The sequence below is a fragment of the Suillus fuscotomentosus genome (assembly GCF_016647785.1).
Source record: "Suillus fuscotomentosus strain FC203 chromosome Unknown F5891scaffold_27, whole genome shotgun sequence".
Lineage (NCBI taxonomy): Eukaryota > Fungi > Basidiomycota > Agaricomycetes > Boletales > Suillaceae > Suillus > Suillus fuscotomentosus.
The window spans coordinates 58,471-84,126 of record NW_024539539.1 but is presented as its reverse complement, the minus strand read 5'-3'; the positions used below and the strand labels follow the sequence as shown (position 1 = coordinate 84,126).

At 47.0% G+C, this 25,656-nt stretch overlaps 9 protein-coding genes across 9 annotated transcripts; 4 read left to right on the top strand and 5 right to left on the bottom strand.

Annotated features, from left to right (window-relative positions):
- The first annotated feature begins 239 nt into the window (after positions 1 to 239).
- Positions 240 to 3,192, top strand: F5891DRAFT_1033355 (Fet3 ferroxidase). The gene is made up of 10 exons (XM_041361702.1): positions 240 to 498; positions 652 to 795; positions 928 to 1,018; positions 1,112 to 1,292; positions 1,376 to 1,596; positions 1,650 to 1,809; positions 1,878 to 2,235; positions 2,291 to 2,481; positions 2,537 to 2,780; positions 2,838 to 3,192. Exons 1-10 carry the CDS (start codon positions 347 to 349, stop codon positions 2,995 to 2,997), a joined length of 1,902 nt encoding a protein of 633 aa, XP_041225883.1. The 5' UTR covers positions 240 to 346; the 3' UTR covers positions 2,998 to 3,192.
- Positions 3,193 to 3,233: 41 nt separating this feature from the next.
- F5891DRAFT_1033352 (uncharacterized protein) lies at positions 3,234 to 6,108 on the bottom strand. The gene is made up of 8 exons (XM_041361701.1): positions 5,813 to 6,108; positions 5,464 to 5,757; positions 5,180 to 5,401; positions 4,699 to 5,126; positions 4,562 to 4,644; positions 3,674 to 4,503; positions 3,583 to 3,617; positions 3,234 to 3,529 (listed from the first exon to the last, which is right to left on the bottom strand). The coding sequence occupies exons 1-6, from the start codon at positions 5,945 to 5,947 to the stop codon at positions 3,695 to 3,697; spliced, it is 1,971 nt and encodes a 656-aa protein (XP_041225882.1). The 5' UTR covers positions 5,948 to 6,108; the 3' UTR covers positions 3,234 to 3,529; positions 3,583 to 3,617; positions 3,674 to 3,694.
- Positions 6,084 to 7,784, bottom strand: F5891DRAFT_1033349 (uncharacterized protein). Its single transcript, XM_041361700.1, has 2 exons — positions 7,456 to 7,784; positions 6,084 to 7,398 (listed from the first exon to the last, which is right to left on the bottom strand). The coding sequence occupies exons 1-2, from the start codon at positions 7,637 to 7,639 to the stop codon at positions 6,296 to 6,298; spliced, it is 1,287 nt and encodes a 428-aa protein (XP_041225881.1). The 5' UTR covers positions 7,640 to 7,784; the 3' UTR covers positions 6,084 to 6,295.
- A 261-nt stretch (positions 7,785 to 8,045) lies between these two features.
- On the top strand, positions 8,046 to 10,232 carry F5891DRAFT_1033342 (serine hydroxymethyltransferase-domain-containing protein). Its single transcript, XM_041361699.1, has 9 exons — positions 8,046 to 8,182; positions 8,242 to 8,349; positions 8,405 to 8,605; positions 8,667 to 8,674; positions 8,728 to 8,818; positions 8,873 to 9,174; positions 9,225 to 9,354; positions 9,410 to 9,644; positions 9,702 to 10,232. Exons 1-9 carry the CDS (start codon positions 8,063 to 8,065, stop codon positions 10,034 to 10,036), a joined length of 1,530 nt encoding a protein of 509 aa, XP_041225880.1. The 5' UTR covers positions 8,046 to 8,062; the 3' UTR covers positions 10,037 to 10,232.
- A 1,364-nt stretch (positions 10,233 to 11,596) lies between these two features.
- On the bottom strand, positions 11,597 to 12,033 carry F5891DRAFT_1188619 (uncharacterized protein; the record flags this gene model as incomplete). The annotated part of the gene is made up of 2 exons (XM_041367026.1): positions 11,597 to 11,752; positions 11,812 to 12,033. 2 exons carry the CDS (start codon positions 12,031 to 12,033, stop codon positions 11,597 to 11,599), a joined length of 378 nt encoding a protein of 125 aa, XP_041225879.1.
- Positions 12,034 to 12,311: 278 nt separating this feature from the next.
- On the top strand, positions 12,312 to 13,179 carry F5891DRAFT_309404 (uncharacterized protein). Its single transcript, XM_041371296.1, has one exon. The coding sequence runs from the start codon at positions 12,411 to 12,413 to the stop codon at positions 13,047 to 13,049; it is 639 nt and encodes a 212-aa protein (XP_041225878.1). The 5' UTR covers positions 12,312 to 12,410; the 3' UTR covers positions 13,050 to 13,179.
- Positions 13,180 to 16,132: 2,953 nt separating this feature from the next.
- Positions 16,133 to 17,971, bottom strand: F5891DRAFT_309359 (uncharacterized protein). The gene is made up of 9 exons (XM_041371295.1): positions 17,464 to 17,971; positions 17,376 to 17,408; positions 17,151 to 17,323; positions 17,022 to 17,104; positions 16,755 to 16,964; positions 16,562 to 16,697; positions 16,376 to 16,512; positions 16,231 to 16,319; positions 16,133 to 16,153 (listed from the first exon to the last, which is right to left on the bottom strand). The coding sequence occupies exons 1-8, from the start codon at positions 17,614 to 17,616 to the stop codon at positions 16,312 to 16,314; spliced, it is 933 nt and encodes a 310-aa protein (XP_041225877.1). The 5' UTR covers positions 17,617 to 17,971; the 3' UTR covers positions 16,133 to 16,153; positions 16,231 to 16,311.
- Positions 17,972 to 19,907: 1,936 nt separating this feature from the next.
- Positions 19,908 to 20,316, top strand: F5891DRAFT_1188617 (uncharacterized protein; the record flags this gene model as incomplete). The annotated part of the gene is made up of 2 exons (XM_041367025.1): positions 19,908 to 19,960; positions 20,016 to 20,316. The coding sequence occupies 2 exons, from the start codon at positions 19,908 to 19,910 to the stop codon at positions 20,314 to 20,316; spliced, it is 354 nt and encodes a 117-aa protein (XP_041225876.1).
- A 3,676-nt stretch (positions 20,317 to 23,992) lies between these two features.
- Positions 23,993 to 25,550, bottom strand: F5891DRAFT_1188616 (uncharacterized protein; the record flags this gene model as incomplete). The annotated part of the gene is made up of 8 exons (XM_041367024.1): positions 23,993 to 24,113; positions 24,165 to 24,319; positions 24,372 to 24,563; positions 24,619 to 24,757; positions 24,807 to 24,997; positions 25,050 to 25,158; positions 25,208 to 25,336; positions 25,387 to 25,550. The coding sequence occupies 8 exons, from the start codon at positions 25,548 to 25,550 to the stop codon at positions 23,993 to 23,995; spliced, it is 1,200 nt and encodes a 399-aa protein (XP_041225875.1).
- Positions 25,551 to 25,656: the final 106 nt, after the last annotated feature.

Genomic DNA, 25,656 nt, shown 5'->3' with positions numbered 1-25,656 from the left:
AACTTTCAGCCATTGAACCCTTGACTTGAATTTACCGTTAATACCGAAAATTAATCTATCAGATAGTATCCAGGGGGCTCGCCAAGATCCCCAGCCACCATCAAATTTCAAATATAGCGCTTATCAGATAAAATCTTACTTTGTAAAACTTTACTTGATGTGGGAAACAGTACTTGAATTTCAAATGCTGAAGTCAGTTTGGGATTATCAGATAAAATTTGGCGATTATGGGTCATTAACGGAAACTACTTAGGCTTGGAGTAGATAGCTATCTGTGCTTCTTTACTTTCCCTCTGAGGGCTGACTTCGAATCGTCCTCATCACTACCAACTCGAACGTGGGGTCCATGTGGTGCCGTCAGTTGCTTCCCTTGCTTGCACTCTTGTCTCCTGTACTGGCGGGTGTACAAGAGCTTTGGTGGAACGTCACATACGTCGAGAACGCAAATCCAGATGGCCTCTTTGAACGCCGCGTCATTGGTGTCAACGGAACATGGCCGTAAGTCTCTCATATCCTATATGATGAGCTTGTAGAGCTGAGAACTCCTTTGGATTGATACATCTTACTTGCAACTGATATTTCTATTCACTGCAAATCCCCGAAATTTGGATCTCACCATGATGCCTGTCGACTTATTCGGCACTCATAAAGACCTCCACCGATTGAGGTAAACAACACAGATTCATTGCTTGTGCATGTAACGAATAGCATCGATACGCTTGCGACACTGCATCACCATGGCATGTTCTTTAACTCGACGTCCTGGATGGATGGCGCAATGGGAGTTGCGCAATGGTATGTGTACTTGTGTTCATTTGGTCATGTTGACAATGGCTCCATTGCCTGAACCGGTCGTCGCCGTCTTTTGTTTGATGTCTTTATCCATGCAACTAATAAAGTATCTTGCTAATTATTCATCCCATGCAGTGGCATACCCATGGGCCAGACGTTCGACTACGTTGTACCCATCAACACCTCCGGCCAAGTCGGAACATATTGGGCGCATGGTCATGCAAACGTAAGTAAACATTGCTTCTTCGCTTCTTTACTTCGTGTACCTGTTTGTGCTCTCGAAATAACGTTGTACTAAATTCCGTATCCATCCACGCAGGGAATATATGTGGATGGTCTGCGCACGCCTCTCCTGCTGCATTCTGCGAATGAAACTTATGGCGCGCATTACGATGCTGAGTTCACTATCGTGCTGAGCGACTGGTACCATCAAGAACACACTGTCCTCATGGATTCCTTCATCAGCATAGCAAATCCCGGCGGGGCAGAGCCTATACCTGGTGGGTTGCCTCGTCCTATAGTCCATGGTGGTATATTCATGGTCGAATTTTTATTTTTTTGTTTCATGTTCCATTGACTTCAGATGCTGCTCTCATATATTTCTCCCAAAATGGTTCCTACCTGCCACCAATCTCAGGGAGTCACCCATCCCCGGTAACAAGCGCGGTGGGTTTCAACGAGAACTCGACCCTTCCGTTCGAGCCTGGTAAAACGTACAGGCTGCGCATAATCAACACGGGCGCATTTGCAGGGTTCTACTTCTGGATCGACGGGCATGAAATGCAAATTATCGAAGCTGACGGTGTGCGTTTACTTCTACCTGCTTCTGATAACTCGGTGGACTCATTTTACCGCAGACAGACACACTGCCGCAGCCCGCTGATGTCCTGAATCTGGCAGTAGCTCAGCGTTACTCTGTGCTTGTCACTGCGAGGAATGATACATCGTCAAACTGGGCCATCCATGCGAACATGGATACAAGCATGTTTGACAGGGTTCCCAGTACTCTAAATCCAAGTAGGCTATTCCCTTACCAGAGCATTCAATCCCATCTCTTATCGTACTACCTTTCAAAATGCTTGCAGATATCACCTCCACCATCACATACTCCGCCTCCGCTAACACCACTAATCTGACCACCATATCCTCCTATACCTTGGTAAACGATACCTCTCTGGTTCCCTTCGTCGCTTTGCCTGCGCCCGACCCAACAGACACCCTCGATCTTGTGTTCAACTTCGCGACGATGAACGATGGGACAAATCATGGTTACATAAACGATTTGGTTTATAATTCGCCAGTGGTGCCCGCGATCATAAGCGCGCTGACCCTAGGCGAAAATGCCACTAGCCAAGTGGCATACGGGCCGTACAGCTTTGTGTATAACTACGGAGACGTAATCGACCTTGTGGTGATGAATGCCGATACGGGAAAACATCCCTTGTGCGTCTTCTCTACCCTGCATTCGGCGTTTGACAGAATTAATATTACGTTCTAGCCATATGCACGGATACAAGATGCAGATTGTCAATACAGCGACAGATTATACCTCCAACGATACGTCCCTGAACCCACCGCTTGTCGAAGGGCAAGCAAACCCGATGCGTCGTGACACGGTAACCATCCCTGGCGGTGGTTCCGTCACGCTCCGGCTCATCGCTGATAACCCTGGCGCATGGATTTTCCACTGAAAGTCCACGAATCCTCTTCAGGAGAGACGCTTACTTACATTGCTATCATCTAGGTCACATCGAATGGCATCTTGATTCGGGTCTTGCAGTCCAGTTCATAACAGCTCCGCTTCAGATACAAGAACAGGCACAGGGCCGCGTGCCCTCATTTTTGTACGACCAGTGTACTGCGCTCGGAATCCCCGCGAGCGGCAACGCTGCAGGACACGCGAGCCCAACCAACTTGTCGGGCCTCCCGCTTGGCCCGTGGTTCCAGAAGCTCGGTTGGCTGACTAAAGGCATCTTGGCAATGGCTGGGTGAGTTCGGGACTAAAGTACTTGTTCCGATATACTGACAATGCGGGGTGGTTGTAGCTGCGTGTTGACCGCCGCCGTGGGCATCCTCACTGTTGTGTGGTATTCTGCTATGGGAGGTACTATCACTGAGGAGGAGATAGAGGAGTTAGTGCTCAAGCGCATCGAGGAGAAGGAACGCAAAGGAAAGTTCTTTGGTCTGTTCAAGAAAAAGACCTGAATACCTGAATACCTGCGCCATTTGTTCATATTGATCTGGCTGATCACTCTGGCTATGTCGTTCTGAGTAGCTTCATCAATGACTGTAACCACTCAACAGATAGTTTAATGACTACTATTGTGATTAAGAGGTGGATGCACGTGCAATAAGTACATGCAAGTACGAGAGAAATGTAATTTGAAGTTTGATTTACTACATCTTCCCGGATGACGGACTTGCAGATGAGTGAACCGCTATACGTTTCAAACTGAGTCCACCCCATTGGTGTTACTTCTCTTGATTAGACTTTGGCTACTTGGGCCTGACTAGGAGCAGCAAAGCTTACGATAACACTAGGCAGTAATCCAAGCCCTGAAAACCTCATGTGTCTGATTGTATCTTTAGATCCACGCTTGTCTCCCTAGATATTTCGACATATCATCAATTCAAACACTTCACAACCAGGGTCTGACGCAGGTAAACGTAATAACCAACGCCGGGTTATCAAAGGATGATGCTCAAGATAGGCTGTTCAAGGTTCACAGAAGCGCCCCTGAGTATGCAGGCCCATCAAGACAATTGACAGCATTGATTAGACAAACGTACAATATATCATACACCAAGATCAGTACAGAGGGTCACTGAACATAGAAGTCGATGAATCATACGTAAAGAAACCAAAAAATGACCCACTCACAATGTTAATGCTACATGGCTTTTATTTTGCAGAAATCGCCGTCCTCGCTTGCTCGACGCGCCGCTTATTTTTTGCAGTAATATTGTGATCCAAATGCTCGCCGGCTGGAATGTTCTCAGCGACGTTCACAGCACCGGATCCGAAATACAACGCCTGCTGCCAGTGCTTCTCACGAATGGCCATCTCAGCTGCATTTCCTAGCGCCAATGCAAGTTCCTTTCTCGCCCCCAGCACTTCCTTCGAATACTGACCCTGCGTGTGGTTGTCAAATGCAACCAGGGCAGCGGAAAGCTCTGCAGCGCTCGTGAACGCAACCCTGGCGTAATTGTTATCGTTCTCGCGAGAGCGCTCGCGCCCCTTGTCCATACTCGCCTGGACGCGCTGCAGTGCGATCTTCAGGAATCGTCGAATAACATCAGGGTTCGTGATTTGTTGTACGTGATTGAGACAGGTTGAGGATGAAAGACCATTGGGTGCTTTTTTGAGTCCCTGGATGGTATCGAAGGCTTTTCGTTGGGCAAGCACGACGAGCAGGCGTGCGAGGGCCGTTGGACCCATGATACTTTCGTCCGCGATTTGGAGCGGCGCATCCACTGTCATGTTTAGGGATACAGTATACATAGGGCTGCGAAAGATCTCTTCCATACGCTCGACACACGTGTATCGATCCTCCGGTTTACTACGATCGAGTTCACTTGCACTCTTGACTTTGCGTGAAGCAAGGTATGCCATCCGGAGTAGTGACTCGATCTCGGCGTTGGTGACACCGCAAGACTCGGCTGCGTGACTGAGGGTACTGACTAATCTCAGCATAGAAATACGGGATGTGCCTGTAAGCCGTTTATACCATTGAGTATGTTCATCGAGAGAGACATGATGGCGACAGACCTCTATATTCAAACACCTGACCGAAAGCATCTTCATCGGGTGGCTCAAACGCGTGGTAATCAACCTCGACCCGATCAAACCAGCTTTAAGGGAGGATGGGTTAGTCGTGTAACGGAAAGACGGATGATATCACCTACCCCCGGACTTCCCGCCAGTCCTCCTCTTCAATTTTCATCCATACTTCGATGATCTTCTCACACCAGTCTTCTCGGGACGTCAGGATAGCTACAGCTTGGGTCATGGCCTTCCACTCCTGTGCTCTAAAAGCATTGTCTTGAGGCGTCGAAACGCCTGGTACGATGTGCGACGGCCATTGGAAGAAGAGGGCTATGACCTCACACGCGATAGAATCGACTTGTGTTTCAGGGTACCAAGGTGGGCGAGTGATGATGGCGCAGTCAAAAAGTAAATCTAGAATTTCTGGTTTCTTCTTCAAAATGTCAAGACAATGTTTTCGCGATGGAGGTGGTGTGGTACACAAAAGTCCGTGGGCAGTCCATAGAGCGCTTTCTTGAGCCATGGCGTAAAATCGAGGTACATGCTCTGCGGCTCGTTTTGCAGGTATCTCATAGAAGAATTAGTCGAGCACAGGATGGACAAGACGGTATATCGACACACATCAGTTGCACCCATCACCATTTGACTTTGCCATGTCGTGTTTGGAGATCGCATGCCCTCGATGAAGAAATCGGGTCCTTCTAAAGTGAATCTGCAGACAGCTGCGATTATATCTGCTATTTCTGTTACGGATGAAGTCTCTCCCAGTACGGATTCGCTGGCGAGTACGCGCAAGGTATTGATGGCTAACTGACGGAAGATGCAAAGAGGATGATTCAGATGCTAAGAGGCACATGAGAACTCGGAGAATTATTGAATCCAGACAAAGTCCTATATATTCTTACCGATAAACAGATATTAACGACATGGTTCTTCTTCATGTCCTCCAAAAGCGTGCGTCGCTCGGTAAGATTGCCAGTCTGCATAAATTCTTCCAGAGCTTCGAGCGCATTGTATTGGCCAATGTATCGTTCCTTCGGCTGCGATTGCGACTGCGTGTACAGATGGGATGTCACGACAGCGAGAAACGTCTTCACGATCCCTGCCGCATAGCATGCTCTGCCAAAAACACTGAAGCTGAGAGGATCGCGACCTTTCCGTGTCTGAAACTCATTGCGAAATCGGAGTTTGATGGCACCCTAGTTGACACTAGTCCAGATGGTGACATAAAGCGCAGGATACGACGGGACTCACCGTATAGTTCTGCACAAACGTTGGGTCTTGGTTTCGCTCTAGAAGCTTCGCAAAGAGCTTCGTCAGGTTCTGCGATAATTCGGGTTCACGAGCGCCAAGGACTTGTTCGATGCTATTTAGTGTAATATTGTTCATGACCGTTGGAGCGTTGTGCGTGCGCCTGCAGAAAGCTGATTGGAGAGCAGCACAGCAGATCAGTACCAGTGAAAGTGCCCTAGTGATGAATTAAGGCAGGTATCTCTCACAATCAAACCCTAACCCTAATCTTGGGTTTTGCAAGGAAAATAGTATAATAAGACAATAATAAGACGTCCTGCATCTTGAACTATAAGCCATATAACAGGTAACTAAGTCGAGTACAATAGTTAATCTTTACAACGTGTGGGTATATGACCGAGGGTCGTGAGTTCCATTAGAGTCCTATAATCGAATATAATCCACTCCTCCGCATACTATAATCTATCTGTGATACAATCTACTTCTTCAATAAGTCATTGTTGGCGAAGCCGAGACGAAGTTGAACGGAGATGAAGCAGTCGAAGAAGCTACCACGGACGAAGATGCAGCACCAATCGGGATGTTCGGTGATGCAGAAACAATGGGAGATGACGCTGCAATATATGTGGCGCTTGTGGTCGGAGTGTCCGAAGGACTGTTCAAGTTGACGGTAGTGGCTGAGGCAAAAGAGGGAGACGGGGATGTAGCAACTGAGGTTTGTGTCACAGCAGGGACAGTAGATGACACAGTTCCGCTCAATTCCACACTCACCGTTGGTGACGTGCTGGGTGCAGCCGTACCATTAGCTGTCACAGTGACAACCACAGTGGTCACAACGACTACAGTGGAAACATTGTTCGCGCTGGTGGCGGCAGCTGGTGCAGATGTTACAAGAGGGGTTGAGGAAGTGAGGAGCGAAGTTCCAGTCCCAGTGGATACGACGGGAGAGGTAGATGGACTCAAAGCAACGCTGCCAGCACCAGTAGAAGTGCCAGAGCTAAAGGGAGTCGCAGGAGTAGAAGCAACAGAGGAACTCGTCAAAGCGCTCGTAGAAACAATGGACGCAGGGCTACTGGCGGAGGAACTCGCTACGCTAGTGTGCAAGGCAGTGCTGGCCTGAGTAGACGAGGCAGTGACAGTAGTGGTCGGATTGCTAAAGCCAAAGGTTGGACCGTAAGTGGAGGAGCCATACTGACGCTTTTTCATCGTCTTCATCGAGGGGCTGGCGAGGGTGGATGAAGTCTCAAGAGGTGAGGAAGCACATGGGTCATACGTGCTCGAGATAGGAGTGCTTGTGAGAGATGGCAAGGCACTTGTGGAAGATGGTGAGGCACTTGTGGTGGTCTCTACACAGTCGCCACCGTCAGTGGTTGCGTTGCTCGCGGTAGCATTTCCAGTTACCCCTCCCTGAACGCCAGCAGCGATAAAACGTGCGTCAGCATCACTTTGTGTGTCACAAGCGAGACTGGTGCCAGCTTTGGTGACAAGAGGAAGTGCGAAGCACGACAGACCGGACGAGCAAGGCGTGAGGTCCCAGGAACTTCCAATACACTGTGCGAAGGCACTGCTAATGCATGCCTGAGCACCACCTGTGACGCGGTCATAATCAATAAATAAACGAGAGCGAGAAAATACATTGAACCTACTAGTGCAAGAATCATTGGCAGTCATTGTGGCAAACTGAGCATTCAGTTTTTGCGCATCGAGACCGTTTTGTTGTTGGGAAAAGCTCGACGTTGAATTAGATACGAGCTCGTAGTAAGATGCAAGAGGTGCCGCGCTGGCCAGGGAAGCTAGCATGGCAATTAAGAGGTTCTGAGAGAGACCCATGACCGTAGAAGATGATATGTTTGAGTGAGTGTAGGTGACTGTGAGATGCAACTCGCGTTAGAATGAACGTAGTAAGAAGAGCTCCTGGCTCTGATCTAGAAATTCGTTAGAATGACGGAAGAAGAGGCTGCAGTTGCGAGTAGTGCGTACGAGATGGGGATTCAGGGCCATCTGTCTGGCCTTTATATATGAAAACGGCGGTTGTGGACGCATGGACACTCGCGCAGCAGCTTATTGTTTGAAGCTACATAGTTTATAGACTTTCATTGTATTCGTAAAATAGATTCCATATTTTAAATTCAGCGATTATACTTAACCGTTGTTTGTTTAAATTTGGTTTATCTTTTGGGACAAATATATTTTATGACTCAGATCGGGTTTATCCGTTTATCTTATTATCCTCATTCAAATTTTGAGTTAGAGATGCTGCGCCTGCTAACTCGTCCTCTTTATCTCTCCGCCACTCCTTCATCATCCCTGCGTTTCAAACAGGCCCTTGCACTCCGTTCAAGAAAAATGGCAACATTAAACACTCCAGACTTTGTGCGTATCATATTCAATAAGTTATACACCCTTACCAAGAAGCTGCGCTATTATTGCAGAACAAAGTCTTGTATACACCTCTGGCAGAGATCGATCCTGAAGTGCAGAACATCATCGACAAGGAAACTTGGAGGCAGTTTTCCGGACTCGAACTTATCGCGTCTGAGGTGGATCTCACAGTTTGCTGTTATATATCCTCATATTTTCTGAAACATTTCTTAGAACTTGACGAGTCGCGCAACTCTCGAGGCAAATGGCTCAATATTGACCAACAAGTACTCAGAGGGTCTTCCAAATGCCCGATACTATGGTGGCAATGAACACATCGACGAGCTTGAGATTCTTTGCCGCAAGCGTGCCCTTGAAGCGTTCAACCTCGACCCTGCAAAATGGGGTGTGAACGTCCAGCCCTACTCTGGCTCTGTGAGTATCTCACTACAATCAGGCGCTCTGTAATCTTGACATTCAATGATTCTCATGCTAGACTGCCAAGTATGTCTGATATCGCTTATGTGTGATCATGTCTCACATTACGTGACCGATAGCTTTGCAGCTTTAACCGCTCTCCTTCAGCCCCAGGACCGCTTGATGGGTCTTGGTCTCCCAGATGGTGGACATCTCACGCACGGTTACTATGTGAGTTTTTTTTGCCACGTCAATGGTCAGCGGTTCTGAGATTCGATCAATTAGACTGCCAAAAAGAAGATGACCGCTTCCTCAATATACTTCCAGTCATTCCCTTATGCAATCGACCCCACAACACAACTTATCGACTATGCAGGTCTTGAGCGGCAAGCAAAAATCTTCAAGCCCAGATTGATCATTTGCGGTGCCTCCGCTTATCCCCGTGACTGGGATTACGCTGCTTTGAAGAAGACTGCAGATGCAGAGGGTGCATACCTCATGGCTGATATTGCACACACCAGTGGTCTTGTCGCAGCACAAACACTGAATAACCCTTTCGATTACTGTGACATCGTTACCACAACGACGTGAGGTTTCCGCTCACAACCGAGACTACTTTCACACTGACATATATCAGCCACAAGACCCTCCGCGGCCCTCGCGCTGGCCTAATCTTTTTCAAAAGAGATGGACCCAACAGCCAAGATCTTGAGAAGCGCGTTAACGACGCTGTTTTCCCTGCCTGTCAAGGTGGCCCCCACAATAACGTTGGCACCCTAATCTCCGGCTATGAAACACAAGCTGATAACAAAATTATACCAGACTATTGCCGCTGTCGCTACTGCCCTTCTACAGGTAGCCCAGCCTACATTCAAGGCCTACGCTAAACAAGTTATTGTCAATGCGCAGACACTTGCAGCTGCCCTTCATGAACACGGTTACAAACTGCAGACTGGTGGTACTGATAACCACCTTGTTCTGTGGGACCTCCGTCCCCTTGGTTTGACTGGCAGCAAAGTCGAGAAGGTGTGCGACTTATTGGGCATCACAATCAACAGTCAGATCTATTTTCTGTATGAAAATGCAAGATACTGATTTTGAACTCCTGAAATAGAAAACGCAGTTTCTGGCGATGCATCTGCCCAGACTCCTGGTGGTATCCGTCTCGGCACATCGGCGCTGACGTCCCGTGACATGACCGAGAAGGACATCAAGGTTGTCGCTAGCTTCTTGCACCGGGCTGTGCAGCTCTCGCTCTTCCTCCAAAAGGAGGCTGGCTCCAAGCTTCTCAAGGACTTCATCCGCGCTGCAACGGCGAAGGGCTCGGCAGGTGCCGCGCAGGTGGATGAACTCCGCAGAGATGTCGTTTCATTCGCACGTCAATGGCCGCTTCCTGGCGCGGATGTCAGCACGCTCCAGCGTCCGGCAGGCATTGAAGAGGGCTTTTAGGTATTGACGCGTGGAGTGTGCTCGAGTTTATCAGATGTTAAAAAGAGTCAACGGTTTCTTTATTGCATAGCGTGGGCATTCAACATCGTTCACATCAGGGTGGGCATTCAACATAGTCTACAACTGGCATTGTATCAATAGCTGCTGCATATTATGATTAATGTATTCGCAGTTAAACAGTTGTTGATGGTTTACCACGGTTACTTAATGTGGTTACGTGTCGAGACATGGCTCCATGCGGACACTGGCCGAGGGAGTGTACATCCACTACAACCGGCTAGGACGAGTGGAGTGCGAATTCAATACCTGGAATCCCAAACCATCTACCACGGCTGAATGTGCTAATGCTGATCTCTTCTTTATGACCGGTCTTTGGTTTTTAACTTATTTTATATAAATACCGGGTTTGACACAAATTTACCGATACGGTAAATATCCAAAATAACTTAGCCTTATCTGACGCTTTTCGATGCGGTTCTGACTAAAGGCCTAATTAATAATTATTCACCTATCAAACTCAAGCCTAGCTACATAGTACAGACACACCTGCCTTAGCACGTTCAGCGCCAGGTATACGTAGGTACCTAGGCCTGGGCGCTCGCTGAGCCTGTAACTGGATTTCCAAATTCTCATTCGTTCTCGCCGGTAACTATTTTGCGTCAAAGTTCAATGTAAATTAATTGGAATGTATGCCCTCCGGATCCGCCAACACTCTAGATCTTCTAGCTCGAGCTCACCTCCACATTCGTTGATGTTGATTATTTCCTTGTCCGTTACATACGCACGAAAGTATGCTAGTATCCTCGTCAGTCACTCTGCGCGGATGACATGGAGTTCCTCATGACACTCGATAACGGGGGACATCTCGAACAATTTGCTCCGAGCTGTTCAAAGTCAATGCTGGTGCACACCACAGTTTGAATTCGCTATTGTGTGGTCCATCTATATTCGCGAAACCGCAAGCATCCGAAGATGTCATTTTGCACGACGCGGCATGGTGGAGCTATCAACTATCTAATTTCTGGAGGACGGCAAAGGAGAAGGCAATGCTGTGAATGAGCTGCTGGAGGACGACCACTGTTCGACACCGAATGTGATCATGACGGTCCTGGAAGACCGGAAAGAACAGTACTGTTGGTGTGTGTTGTGTAAAGGCTCACCGTAACACAGAAGCGATGGCTTTGTTACAATTCATGACCGTGACGGTAGTTGGTCGAATGCTGACTCAAGGCGGGACAGAAACAGGGGCTGGTGGAGATGGACCTCAGTAATAAATAGAACTGAAGAACGCAAGATCTTTTGGCCCTACCACTCGATCAGCACACATCTATCCAGATTGCTTGACTGTCTTAACCCATATTTGAGTTGTGCGAGGGAGTAACGTTTTGCATGCCTGTGGTATTAATCCGAAAGATACATGTTCGCCGACCATCGGATCAGCATCGCTATGCCATATAGTAAGTAGGAGAATTGTATAAACTTGAACTCTTGAGTGAAGGACATGGATTCATCCAAAGGTAGCCCATGCGCACCAGGCTCCTAACTCCTCTATTCATTACTCTATAACAGCCCACTGTTGCCTTCATCGACAAGCCCATATGAAGCGGTGCAGCCTGGGATGCCAAGGTTGTAAGGGTCATTCCCAGGTTGACATTTCGAGTTGATGCCCGCATACGGGAAACAGATATCACTGGGGCCAGATACGAGTGCCCAATCCTAGCATTTCCAAAACCTAGGTGAGTGTGCATGCACTGCTGCGAGAGACAGTTACTTACATTGGCTGGAGCATATGAGCAGGTATTCCACGTTCCCGGATTTGCGACAGAGGGGTAATAGCAGCTGATAGTATCGCCTGAGCACGTCCAGTAGTTAAGACATGCATCCCCTTGCTGAATACTGATATTTTCATAATCGCAATTAGGACAAGCTTCGCATTCTGCACTAACTCCAGTGCCGAGCGCGAGGAGCAAGGAAATGGCCAGTGTAAAACGAACCATGGTTGCACTAGAATGTTAACTGTGAGATCTAGCAGCAAGGGGATCGCGCAACGAAAACGTACAGTGTAGTTGTTTCAGTTGCCTGGCAAATCTTTGGCTTGATAATCGCTCTTATATGCAAGTTGCTTCAGGCACGACTGGGGATGCGGTGAGATTCTATAAGTCTCGTGTTTGGTGTGGTATGGTCCGTGGTGTGTGTCTGTTCGAATGATATCAGTGCGATTACTTTCAAAGTGATAATTATTGCCCATACTTGCTCACCCATAAAGTTTTATCACATCGTTTCACACGCATTTCCGATGTCCACAAAGCAGATATGCAACAATTACACAACCGGCACCGACAAGACCAGCCCACCGGTGGCCGCCAAATGAACGATGGCACCCACAAATTTCTGTCTCACCGTTTCACATGCATTTTCAGTGTCAACGAAGCAGATATCTAGCAAATACACGACCAACCCGCCGGTGGTGGTTAACTTGAACATGGAATATAATTTAGAAATACTCACATGTACTAGTATTTGCAAGTCAAGTCACTTTGCTCACAAGTGTGATCAAACTGTGACTGAGTGCCTTTCTTCTCCAGGAAGGGGGAAGCACGGGTCGTCCTGCCCGCCCTCATCAAGTGAACGGTCCCTGGAGTTGGAGTCCGAGAGTTCGATGATCTCAGAAAGTGCGGGATTTGATCGGTCTGCGCAAGGTCTATACAAACTGGGTGCAGACTTGCGTCCTGTCAGTGTGTTTCTCGGATTCAGAAAGTGTCAGGAAGTCGCACGATGTCACTATTGCATCCCGCCCAGCCTCAAGCCTCAGGCTCCATCCTGCCTGCCTGGCACCAGATCTTTACCTCCTGATCCCTGTGAGTCTCTCATGCTTTCTTGCCTGTCTACTACTTCCTCCGTGTTTGCCTATTTCCTACTCACTTGCCAACACCACCATGTCGTTGTCTGCAGCTTCCAGTCTACGGCTGCCATGTCCTCCCTCCGAGGGATTAGAAACGCGATGGAAAACTGACAAGGATGACGAGATTGGCATGACAGTGGTTGACATAGATGGCGAGATGAGTGATGGTGGCTGGCGTAAACGGCAGGGTGGTTTCGATGATGCGGCAAGACAACAGACAGACCTTTGACCGCCCGGAACTTTAGACATGTTCCCCCAGACGCGTCCCAAGACTTTGGTGCGGAGTCTGCGCAGAATTGCATAAGCTTCATACAGACTGGTCACTTCCTGCATGACCTTCGAGTTGTCCTACCCAAAAGATTCAAGAAGCGATGGCAAGGCACGGAAGATGCCGAACCACTGCCGGGCGGCTCTGCTACCCCACACGAGTGAAAATACTCACCACAGAGTATCGGAGCAGATATCATCGTAAGCCACGGAAATTTGACGCGGGAGAACATGGTAAGCCGCGGTGGATGGTGTGTTTGCTCACGCTAGACCACGACTCGTGGTATGTTCTCATAACACGGGAAGACATGACACAATATTACTATGTAGATTGCGGTAGCATACAGAAGCAATACCACAGTGATGGGTATAGTCTACGAGCGTACAGGATGATCCTGAAGCACGTTCATACAATCATCAATGCAATAGTGCGCCATCCGAGCGATGTGCATAATGGTGGATACTTTGAAAACAATGCAGGTATGATAGCGAGAGAACAAGCGAAAGCAGACGTGGATAACAACAAACGGGATTTGAGAACGAGGGCGGATGAATTCTAGCATTTAGGTGCTAAACCCACCGGCTGTGAAACCTGTCACGCACGATGGACTGGACTCCAGTAAGCTCAGCAACAATCTGCTTGACTTGGTATAGAAAACTCGTCGAGGTTCAACATTAAAACTGGAGTGCCGAGTATACTAGTACATGACACGGAGAAGAGAATCGGAAACAACTGCACCGCTCAGCAGTTAGAGCCGACGCACTTGGTATCGTACACAACACAAGCGCATAGCATGAGGAAAGGTACATAAAAAAAAACAGGAAGCTTGGCCCGCACATAATCTACTTCTTTTCTGTCAAACCATTTGCTACAGGCTTTGTAAATTTCGACTTCCAGGTTCACAACGAGGCGTGGGACGTACACAAGCGATTTTCAAGGATGAACTCGAGAATCTTCTTTCCCAGTTCTTCCCCATGGTAGTCTTGACGACAAATCTCTTTCGCTACTTTCTCTACTGTGACGACCATAGGAGATTTCAGGTAGCAGTCCATGGCAGACTCGACAAGCTCCGAGCCCTTCAACTGATTCGGGAGAAATGCAGAGTGCTCGAGGACGATAATGGTGGCTGCTTCCTGTCATTAAGACTACAACCAGTCGTGTAGTGAGAAACTAACCGATGCCAGTCTGAATTATTCTGTTCACAGCAGAAGTGAACAGTGAACTCTTCACAGCCTGTTACACACTTTTACGGTGCTGGGAATCAATGCAGAGGGAAACCAACCTACCAAGGGCTGGAGGACGTGGATAATATCATCTCGGTAGGTTAGGGCCTGACCACAAGTTGAAAGTATGGGTATCGGAATCGACTCCACAGAGGAAAGTACTTGCCCACTGCGGGAAAGGAATGTCAGAATCATGAGGTGGAAATTTGGCATTTCATTGATCACTGGGACGCACATTCTATTTGGTTGACGTGACAGTCGCGAATAATCAACCACCAGATTGTAGACAATGACTGCTATGCTCAGGTAACTTACAAACTGTCAGGGGTTGGAACCATATGAGCATCACTATATATTGGCGAATACCATTATTGGACGTACGAGCTAAATGAGATTGTTTGTCAGCGGAGTAACATGATGTCAGACAGGGTATGATCAACACACATTCTGCGAACACGTGAAGAAGGGAAGAGATTATGAGGCTAAAACGATTGACGATTGAAATAGACTTACATCCTAAGGATCGACAGATTCAGAGATTTAACGCTTCGCATTATGAAGGTCAAACGACTCACATTCTGCACAGGACACGAAAATGTGCAAGATGAATGAACATGGAAAATAAGTGATCAAGGAGGGATACTCAACGAACTAAGGATTATATGAGCAATGATGATTCGACTCATCTAATGGAATAGAACGCACTCACATTAGGCTATGAAAACGAGTGAACATCATTACATTATTCAGCATCAGCTCAATACAGGATATGATTAAGACACACCACCTGCCAAAATGAAACAGTAACATGTAAGACCTATTCGCATGAGTTGCAGACAAAAAACCATCAAGGTACTTACCAGCTGTCAACAGGTTAGGAGCAGCGATTGTCAGCATGGGTTAGGGATAAGAGACCATCAAAAGTCCATACAATCTGTCAACAAGCGAGCAGCAGAGAAGCACGAGGATCATGAGCATGGGTCGAGAACTAGAAACCATCAAGTTACTTACGTCCTGTAAACAGGCGAGCAGCAGTGAGGGATGCGGATCATGAGCATGGGTCAAGGACTAGAAACCATCAAGTCACTTACGTCCTGTCAACAGGCGGGCAGCAGCGAGTGATGGGGATCATGAGCATGGGTCGAGGACTAGAAACCATAAAGGCACTTACCCACTATGAACAGGCGAGCAGCAGCGAGGGACGGGGATGATGAGCACGGGTCGAGGACTAGAAACCATAAAAGCACTTACCTCCTGTCAACAGGCAAGCAGCAGCGAGGGATCGGCATGATGAACATGGGTCGAGGACCAGAAACCATCAAGGCACTTACGCCCTGTCAACAGGTGAGGAGCAGCAATTGTCAGCATGGGTTAAGGATGAGAGACCATCAAAAGCACATACATTCTGTCAACAGGCGAGCCGCAGCGAGGGATGGCGATCATGAGCACGGGTCGAGGACTAGAAACAATCAAGGCACTTACCAACTGTCAACAGGCAAGCAGCAGCGAGGAATGGCGATCATGAGCATAGGTCGAGGGCTAGAAACCATAAAGGCACTTACGTCCTGTCAACAGGTGAGCAGCAGCGAGGGATGAGGATCATGAGCACGGGTCGAGGACCAAAAACTATCAAGGCACTTACCTCCTGTCAACAGGCAAGCAGCAGCGAGGGATGGGATCATGAGCATGAGTCAAGGACTAGAAACCATCAAGACACTTACCCGCTGTCAACAGGCGAGCAGCAGCGAGGAATGACAATCATGAGCATGGGTCAAAAACTGGAAACAATCAAGGCACTTACATACTGTCAATAGGCGAGCAGCAGTGAGGCATCAGTGTTGTCCCTGCGTAGCTTTGTAAGCCACAATCTTACCAGCTGTTATTAATAAACTACAATCAAGGAAAATATATCAGAATGTCTACAGGTTTAGCGCTTCGATATTTACCATCCGTGAGAACCATTGCCAGGAAATTGTCAGATCGAATCAATCTTCGTCTTACTTCGAGATGTGGAAACCACTTAGCAATGCTATGTTGATAGCCTTCATCATCGACTTGCTTATGTGCACGATCAACGATTGTTCTAGATGATGTTGAAACCAAAATAGGTGACTTGCAAATCTGAGACTCACGCGATGGCGCACTTGATGCAAAGCTCAAGGTTCGATTTTTGTGTTGACACCAAGCACAATCGTAATTGTTCATTGTCCAGTGCGAGAGTGGTGCTTTCCAGCAGTGCGTCGCAGTTTTTATTCTGTTGGTTCATATCTAGGACATTTGCTAATGTCAACTTTCACATATGACAAATCAATCTGAACCACTCACTCTGCAAGCGTACATGGGACTTGGGACGCGCAAGGTTTTGCGGGTTGTACAACCGATCCAAGACTCCTGTCTTTGTGAACAGTTCCTCAACACGCTCAGCAATCCTCTTTGAGCGCTCTTCGCCCGATACTCCTTGTAGCTGCTTCTTGATGTCCCCATATGCGAATGGACGCAGAGCTTCGAATTTGGTGAACACCACGACCACAGGAACTGAAGATCGTTCATTTAGTCCGAGCGCGGCAACTGACGATGAAATTGCAAACTCACCGTTCCCGGTGTCGCACTCCTGGAAGAATTTCTCCTCTGACCGCTGGAATGTTCGACTCGGATCGTCCATTGGAATACAATACCTGACGGTAATGAACAAGCGCGGAATGTCATAAGGGAGTTACTTACCAGATAGCATGGATTCGCTCTTCTAATTTCGTCGCATGTGAGCGTTCTGACATGAATTTCTTCATGTTCTCGAATTCTCCTTCAGACCCCGCTTCGAAACCGCACGAGTCGTGAAAGACAAAAGTGGGATTGCTTTTAAATACCATTTCGTTCGTGATGTTGTGATTTCCACGCTGAGGAGCATTATCAGCGCATGTATACCCACAGGGAAAATCATGCACACACCTTAATCGATGATTCCACGATGGCAGTATCGATCTACCCGCGATTCATCAGCGATGGACGCGTGTATGGCATAGATCATCACTCGTACCTTATTTCCTTCGGTATCGTAAATTTCTGGTTGATCGGTGGTGTTGCAGACCTTTTGAAGGATGGTTGTTTTGCCTGCGTTTGCTCTCCCCACGATCAGAACTCGAAAGCGCCCGATTCTTTCTCTGAGGTCCTGGGCTTCGATGGTTGCCATTGGGAGATCTTGATATGGTTCTGAAGTAGAGGTGATCTGGTTTACCGTGAAAGCTGTACTGTGGTACAGAGCGAGGTCGTGGAGAGATATGGCAGCCGACGAATACGAAGCAAGGGTTCTTAAGCTTGGGCACAACAGCTACACACAGCGTCTATCTCTTATGTATCTCCCTGCAACAGACCACTGCCACCGATTATACTCTTGCATAGATACGAAGTCGCAACTGTTCGATCGTTCGTATCATAAGTTGAAAGCACGAGGATTACACAACAAATGACGCCAAATGACGAGAACGTTAATAGGGATATGAACTATGATGAATGATCAGAATACGACGGACATGACAGAATTTCGCTCTTCCCTATACCGGTTTAGCTGAGAGCAGTGATATCGGAAATCTCAGTAGGCGAGTTCCATCTTCTAAATGGTTTATCCTTGAAACGTCTGAGAGAAAATGAGAGCATATCGGTATCTGAGACAGCCTCTGGAGTGGGCGACATCCCGTGCTGCTGGACAGGGTCCGCACGTATGGAGTTTTCCTGGAAGATGATGGTTCTGGGTATAAAATGAGGGGCAATCAGGTGCCGTGTGTGTTGGCTGAACTCGAATGTCGGCCATGCTCGTTGGTCTGAGGGAAAGGCAGACGTAGCGGGCCGCAGGAGCTTGTGTGTTCATAGATAGCTCGGGGCAGGTTTGATACACGTTCGCGGATGAGTCCGACTGTTCATCATACTTCATAAACTGGCGCATATATTGTCAGGTATTGCAGAAGACGTACCGGTCAACATACACAAGGATTCTCAGGGCTGGCGTGCGTCTCACTGGATTACGATGAAATCCGCCCCCAAAACCCTTCAGCTTGGATATCTATTCATGAGCACAATATTAATGGACAAACTTCTTGCAGCCTCCCGAGTCGCAGTGTGTGCCACCGTTCGACTCAGCCCTACTTGGACTCTTCCTCCATTGCTGGTCCCTACTGTGATGAGCCGTGTCGTTCAGGCCAACTCCTTCTCTATTCTTATCACGTAATGAAGTACATGACCCTGCGCCTCGAACATGTTTTGGCAAGAACACGATCGGCATAATGACTCGCGGTGCAAGCCAAGACTCACTAGTTTAAAAGATGTGTGACTGTATGTCTTGGATCCAGCCATTTCGAAAAACATAGACAGCATTGCGAGACATAGCGTTGAATGCAGGCACAAAGCCGTGAAGTATATTGCGCACCCTCATCAGTAAACCGGTGAGTTCTTGCTGGGGATTATGCTGATTATGGTGCTTTTACATGGTCATATATTGCTTTATATCACTTTATATTACAATGTGACGAAAACCTTTCCTATATATTACGATATATAACGATATATGACGATATCTTCTTCTCACAGGTTCTCTGATGCTTATCTAGAGCTCGACATGAAAGTTAGAGTTCGACAGCGGGGAATGGGGATACCCTCAAGTGAAGGTGTGAGCTGCAGTAGGAATCTGGGTTGTGTGACTGCTTCTGTGCTATGCCCGGTGTCTTCGTCATCTAGACCAGCTGTTTGCGTCCACAAGAGGGAGTGACGAAGATCATTACGCTTCACGTGCGTAAAGAATCTTCCATAAGGATACGCTCATCCACATGTAGGGATGCGAGAACACCGTTGTCATTAGGGTGTGGATGCGGTTGATCTGGAGACGGTTATCGTTGTGGATGGGGAAGTGAGATGGGAGGGCAGACCATCTATCCATCACTGAAAACCGGATAACCCGGTATGACAATATTTACCTTATAAGGTTGGCGAAATCTGTGTTGTCCTTATATGCCCATGTATTGGCCTACTTATCAAGCATCATTTTCCTGATCCGTGAGCTTGTTTGTCGTTTCGACACATTAATTTAACAGTATGTCGAATTCTAAGCTGGTGGTATAGTTTTTGCATTCATGCGTAAAAATTGCTTAATACTATATAGCAGTGCAGAATGATAGGAAGACGTCGATGCTGTAGGCATACACTCAACGTATATGGCGCTGATCTATTCAAAAATTCTAGACACAAAACTCACACACACCACTGTGAGTTGCACTCGTCCTCCATGGCTTCGCTACATTTGCTTGTCATTGTCATATTTTCTGATTCAACAATTCATCTCAAGATGCAGTCAGTGCCATCCTTCTTCGCTTCTGAGGTCCTAACATCTCTTACTCGACATTGAGCCGACTTTTCAAACAGGCACTGCCGGTCTGTCAAAAGCTCGAAGGGATGTGGTGCTTGGAATGAGCTGTGACATTTTACTGGAGATTGATGGTGTTGAACGCGGCCGAGGGATTGTGGGTACCTTTCTCTAAGCTGCAGAGGTGCGTGTAATATGTATTGTGCATTTTTATGCTGCTAACTACCTCATTTCCATAGGTACTCAAGACTTAAACTTACCTCTCCCTCATCTCCTTCTCACCCTCCTCCACTCCTCTCATTCTGGCGCCTTCCGGTGTGGTTCGCATATGTTCGAGCCACGTCAGCATTTGCTGACATGCGCTGGGCATGTGCGCTAAGCACTGGCGGTTGTTGGGATCGGGCAGTAGTGAATGGTGGTCTGGATGATCCCTCAATCCCACTTGAAACCTATTCTGCATTTTGGCCTTTCTTCAAAGTCAACATTGGCCATGTGTCCTCGACCGATGCTCGAAACTGCCGTTATCTCTGTTGGTTTTAGCTGTCTGCAACTGACGCCGAAGCTCGCAGCCTTACCCGGCTCCGACCCTGCTCCTTCTCTTTTCCTATTCTGAAATAGTTTGACCACCGGATCTCAAAACGAATGAGGTACAACTCCCTTGGGAAGGGTCAAGACCTCAGTCACCACCGGCCGAGCATATCTTCCGGTCATTGATAAGTAAGGATCCGACTCAGATTTTATTTACAATCCCCACTATCACCTACTCTGCCTTCAATCACTCATTAACGCTACTTCCTGCAAGTTTCTCGACAGGATGCCATCCAGAAAGTCGCACTGTACTACATGGTCTGGCAACAGGATATGTCATGTCGTGGTCTATGTTTCTGTCTAAGGATGACTGGTCTTCGATGATATGGCTGAACTCGATCTCATATTTGGATTTGATCCCTGCGACCAACTTCTATTCCATGGCCAAAAACTCGATCCTATGGCTGAACTCGATCCTGTTACATCCTATGGTACCACAAGTTCGATTATATACCGCCAAACTTGATCCTATACTGGCACCGCCGAGCTTGATTGTACACCGGCACCGCCAAACTCAGTCAACCACTTGAGCAGTGCAAATTTTGCATAAGGAAACAATAGTGTCAAGTTGCCGCGACACCTTGCTTTCATTGGACTTCAAGGCACTAACGATATCTGTTGTGGTTCAACCCATGTTATTGTTCCTGCAGACGGTGTTGATGATGAGATTAGGGTAGAGAATTGGCGAGGCATTGATAAACTACATGTATTGTACCGAGTGTCTCTGTATAATCCTATACAACCCAATGTGACTTCCTGGCCAATCAAGTATAAAACCCGCAATACCATGATGCCAATGAAACAATTGTCCATATGATGGTACAGATGGCAAGAATTTCCATCTCTTTTACTTATTGGACAGGAGAGCCTCTGTGCTAGAAATGCTAAATGAGAGACACTTTTTCGAACATGCTTCACCACTTCAGTACAGTTTTAGTACTGTCACAACATGATTCATGCAGCTAATGCTAAATGAAAACCATCTTGATGATTATTGGTCATAGGGGATAGCGTTCTACACATATATATCTTGTTTTCAGCAATTAGCGTGTTTATCAATCCGTTTGAGTTTTTACACAGCCAAATTCATTCAACTAATGCCGGGCACAGGTAATCATGATAAAGATTGGTCGCAAGGGATAACAATATATTTCTATACAAGACTATGGCTTCTGCACTGCCATATTTTATACGATTATAGACATTGTTGGGATTATAATGTGTATATAAGGGTTTATCATAGATCTTGGTTTTCAGTGATGTTGCTGTGGCGGGGATGTCTTCAAAGGTGTTGTAATCTGCAAAACGGTTCTCCTGTACGGATAAATTGATATCGTAGTAAAAAGCACAAGAATAGAAAAACGAACCTCTATATCAGGATCATGATCTAGTCTATCCTGGACAGGTTGTGGGTCCCGATACCATGCTAGCATGTATCATTTTCTCTGTCAGAGAACGCGTCCCCTTCGTATCGGGACCTCTACACACCGTCTCCACGTTCCATAAGGTCCTTAGTGCAGCTGGCTCTTGCACAATCTCTCGCAATCGCAGTGATATTTTTTGGTGTTACTGAGAGTGTGGAATCATGGTGTGCCGACGAAGGTATGTCGTGCCGACACGAGACGCTGACAGAACGCAGGTCACAGATAACTGAGATAAGTTCTGCGCAACATGTGCTCTACCTGCATTTCGTGTGTTGGAGACTCTGAGAGAAGTAAATTCAAACATTGAGTCACATGACAGGTGATGATCATTCTGAATTTATTCGTATATCCGTCACTCGAGAGTTATCGTACTTATTGCCAGATATTTATCAGTACACATCTGCCTCTAACCGTCTTGATTCTCAAGATCTCATACCCAAGTTTTGTGAAAGAGTAACATTTTGCATGACCGTGGTCATCAGTGAACCTGTGAACATATTAAAATGTCATAGTTGACTATATATTGATAGCAATCACAAGAATCTTCGAAAATGTGGCGGGGGGGGTTACATGACCTTATGTGGGAACGATGAATTTTCCAAGTATGCTACAAAACTGTCCTATCTTCGGCATACCATCTTCTGCTTGGATTATCCTGCTAACAGATCGTGAAACCCAAGCGAACAAAGCAAAATGCTAGTTCGTAATTGTGAGGGTAAGTGTAAAAATTCGCCAACTGGTACTGATGCAAAGTCCTTTCATCATGTGGCAATCTGTAATTTAATAGGTCCGGTGCGAGAGCTGCAGCTCCTCAGACTAGTTGTGAATTGCTGCTGTCAATATTTGCTTGCATAATGAAAAATGTGAAGTTCACATTTGACAACCTGCTCGTTCAGTGCAACTCAGGGCACAAGACGCCTACGTGGCACAGATTTACCTATACTGACTAACCTGTGTGTCATAAGCTTCGGACGGAGTCCTGTGGCCACTTCACATCACATCCATCGTTAAGGTATTTTGTCAACCATGCTCTATCGGCGCTGATTGGAAGAGTGGACTCAACTTACGACACCGGAGGTTCTTGTTTCTGACGTCCTATCTTCATAGTCAAAGGTTTTAATGAATATTTGTAAGCCACTGGTCTAGACCCCTTGTCGAACTAGATATTGCCGGACTGCCGTATTGAACAGAATATTGTGATGCTGCCCAATCTTCTGCTCAGCGATACGAAAGTCAAAAATTCTTGATCAAAACCATAATCTGCAAACTAATACACAACAAATGCATTTGGTAGGCGGAGGAACTGTCGTAGGTGTTGGCATGTCAAAATACACATCAACCGAAAGCACAAACGCGAAAAAAAAAATCCGATTTGAATATATATATATATATTGTGCTCTGTCTAAGCAAGAACCGAGCATCTCACCGGAATGAGAGACGTGGCAGATGCTAAAGCCAAACTGCGAGACTGTCAGTAAAATGCACATCAGCCGATGGCACAAGCGCGACTGATTTGAATATATATATGTGTGTGTGCTCTGTTTGAGCAAGGTCCGAGCATCTCACTGGAATGAGAGACGTGGCAGATGCTAAAGCCAAACTGCAAGGCCGTCAGGTTAGTGCCTGTTCTAAATGAAACAGGAAAAGTCTTCTGACGGGAAGCATGGTGAAAATCAACTGGAAAACGCGTGGTTCTGGAATCGTCTGTGTAGAGAAAGACGAGTTATTCTTGAGGAAGACAACAAATGTTGACAACAATTATTCCTCCGTCCCGCTTGCAGGCTAGGTACTATAAATCTAGTGTGGAAGAATGATTTTCCCCTTGGATGCCGAAGAGCAAGGTGACGGGGTTGCGAAGAGATGGTGAGGTATGCTTAGTATTTCATTCAGCGACTGATTAGTCTGGCTTCAACGACCTCACGTCTTGGAGGAGTTGCGGCATATGTGCAACGAGACATTTGTCATTACAGTCATAGACACATTTGATCATATAGACAGCATCCCTATAACTTAACCGGATTGGAAGGAGGAATAGTATTAGCAGTAGACGGCATACTGAGCAATATTGAAACTACTTAGTATTGTCAATCAAAATCATTCATGCCTCAAATGGTGTTCCATCCTTGTAGCAATACGCGGGACAATATGATTGCATCAGAGACAGCTATTGTAAATGGTATATACGATGATGAAACTGGATCCAGTTAATCAGAGTCGAAAGCGGCATCCTCCAGCGCCTTTCTCTGCTCTGCTAGTGCCGTGACGGACATCTGTGACACAACCTCTGGCGTCAGGTCCTCACGATGATTTTTACCGAAAATCTTTCTAAACAGTAGCGTTAGATCACTGATAAAAACCCGAAAAGACAGTCAATACCTGGTCCACCATTCCAGGAGATGGTTCACCCGCTGTTGTGTGATGGGTCCAGGGACGTTCTCGAAAAAGTCCACGACGTTGCTCCAGAATACTTTGTAGTCAAAGTCGGCGTCAACGGTGCGCCAAGATGAGATGTTGGATAGTGCGAAACGAACCTGTCAGACACACATTGTATAGACGTGGATGTACATAATAAGATTGACTCACTTGGCAGACAACATACGCCAGGGAGCGAGGAGTGACTTTCCTCATGTTGATTATGGAGGCCACGCAAGTTTTGACCTTGACTTGGTTTAGTTGTCGCCGGGCGCGCCTGTTATTTTCAAGTATGTCAGCTCCATCGCCATCTCTATCAGCCTCTCTTGCTGAGGATGGAGATGTAAACACAGCCTTGAAGGCCTAACGTAATAACGATGAACATAGTCATCATGAAATAAGACCGAAGGCAACTAACCTGAACAAGAATCTTGGACTTGAAGAGGCCTTGCTCCAAGTTGTCAAGTTTAACTGCGTAATTCTCGTACAAGAACAACGGCCAAGAATTTTCTGACACGATATAATCCGACGTTCTGTCGCGGATACCAGCCTTCACACTGGGCAACCATGAGGGTCATATGATAGTTGACGAAGGCCAATGCTCACCGGTTATCATCCCAATTCCACTCAGAAGGACACAGTAACTTCCCGCAAATGTCGTGGACGAAGCCACGGGCATGCTTGTCATCAGACTTGAGTAGAGAGGGTGGATGGAAGTGTTCATTAATCCAAGTGGCAACGAGGTCCTTAAGAGTGGAGGTGTCGTCACCGCACGCAGCATCTGCTCCTCTCTTAAGCTATGACGCCATCAGTATGTTGAAGAGAACGTTTGAAATTAAGAGCTTAGACCTGTTTCAGCATGTCTTGGCAGTCATCCACTTCAAGTTGCCCAAGCCTTTCATGCAGCCACGGCAGGACCTGCGCGACTATGATATAACCACGCTGCAAGCGATCGTGTCTGATTCATACTATCAGGTTTGGTATAGAAAAAAAAGGCAACGACATACTCTGGGGTGGCGCCCTCCGAGCCCTCCTCATACCTCCGATCATTTTCAGCAATCAGGTCCTCCAAGTTGGTGTAAAGGACGCCCATGCGGCGAATAGCCCTGCCTTGAGAAACGTAAAAGGTCGTTTTTCTGCGAGGTTCGATGAACAAACGACATGACCGGAGTGCGAGACGACAAACCTCTGCTTCCCTCTTCTTTCTTGCTTCATATTTTCCAATTCGTCTTCCAACACAGCAATACGACGCTTAGCCCTCGCCTCTGCGGAGGTAGGGACTACCCCAGAGATGTCTGGAAGCGCGAGGGGGTATGACTCGTTACGATGGTCAGCCTCTGATGCAGACATAGTAGAAGTGAGAGAATTAAGGTGAGGTGTAGCACAAGAAGAAAAATAAAGAGCACGAGTGACAAATAGAGAGAATGGGGGAGATGGATGAAGAGAAGATGCAAGC

Bases quoted from the DNA above. Each gene is read 5' to 3' on its own strand.
- F5891DRAFT_1033355 (XM_041361702.1), top strand. From the start codon at position 347: ATGTGGTGCCGTCAGTTGCTTCCCTTGCTTGCACTCTTGTCTCCTGTA. The intron at 796-927 runs GTATGTGTACTT...CATCCCATGCAG, and splicing joins GCAATGGGAGTTGCGCAATG to TGGCATACCCATGGGCCAGA. The intron at 2,482-2,536 runs GAAAGTCCACGA...GCTATCATCTAG, and splicing joins TGGCGCATGGATTTTCCACT to GTCACATCGAATGGCATCTT.
- F5891DRAFT_1033352 (XM_041361701.1), bottom strand. From the start codon at position 5,947: ATGAACAATATTACACTAAATAGCATCGAACAAGTCCTTGGCGCTCGT. The intron at 5,758-5,812 runs GTGAGTCCCGTC...AGTGTCAACTAG, and splicing joins CGTTTGTGCAGAACTATACG to GGTGCCATCAAACTCCGATT. The intron at 5,127-5,179 runs GTGTGTCGATAT...TTCTTCTATGAG, and splicing joins TGGTGATGGGTGCAACTGAT to ATACCTGCAAAACGAGCCGC.
- F5891DRAFT_1033349 (XM_041361700.1), bottom strand. From the start codon at position 7,639: ATGGGTCTCTCTCAGAACCTCTTAATTGCCATGCTAGCTTCCCTGGCC. The intron at 7,399-7,455 runs GTAGGTTCAATG...ACCGCGTCACAG, and splicing joins TGCCAATGATTCTTGCACTA to GTGGTGCTCAGGCATGCATT.
- F5891DRAFT_1033342 (XM_041361699.1), top strand. From the start codon at position 8,063: ATGCTGCGCCTGCTAACTCGTCCTCTTTATCTCTCCGCCACTCCTTCA. The intron at 8,350-8,404 runs GTGGATCTCACA...AACATTTCTTAG, and splicing joins TCGAACTTATCGCGTCTGAG to AACTTGACGAGTCGCGCAAC. The intron at 9,355-9,409 runs GTTGGCACCCTA...AAATTATACCAG, and splicing joins AAGGTGGCCCCCACAATAAC to ACTATTGCCGCTGTCGCTAC.
- F5891DRAFT_309404 (XM_041371296.1), top strand. From the start codon at position 12,411: ATGGCACCCACAAATTTCTGTCTCACCGTTTCACATGCATTTTCAGTG.
- F5891DRAFT_309359 (XM_041371295.1), bottom strand. From the start codon at position 17,616: ATGGCAACCATCGAAGCCCAGGACCTCAGAGAAAGAATCGGGCGCTTT. The intron at 17,409-17,463 runs GTACGAGTGATG...AATCGCGGGTAG, and splicing joins ACGATACCGAAGGAAATAAG to ATCGATACTGCCATCGTGGA. The intron at 17,105-17,150 runs GTAAGTAACTCC...CATTACCGTCAG, and splicing joins GAGCGAATCCATGCTATCTG to GTATTGTATTCCAATGGACG.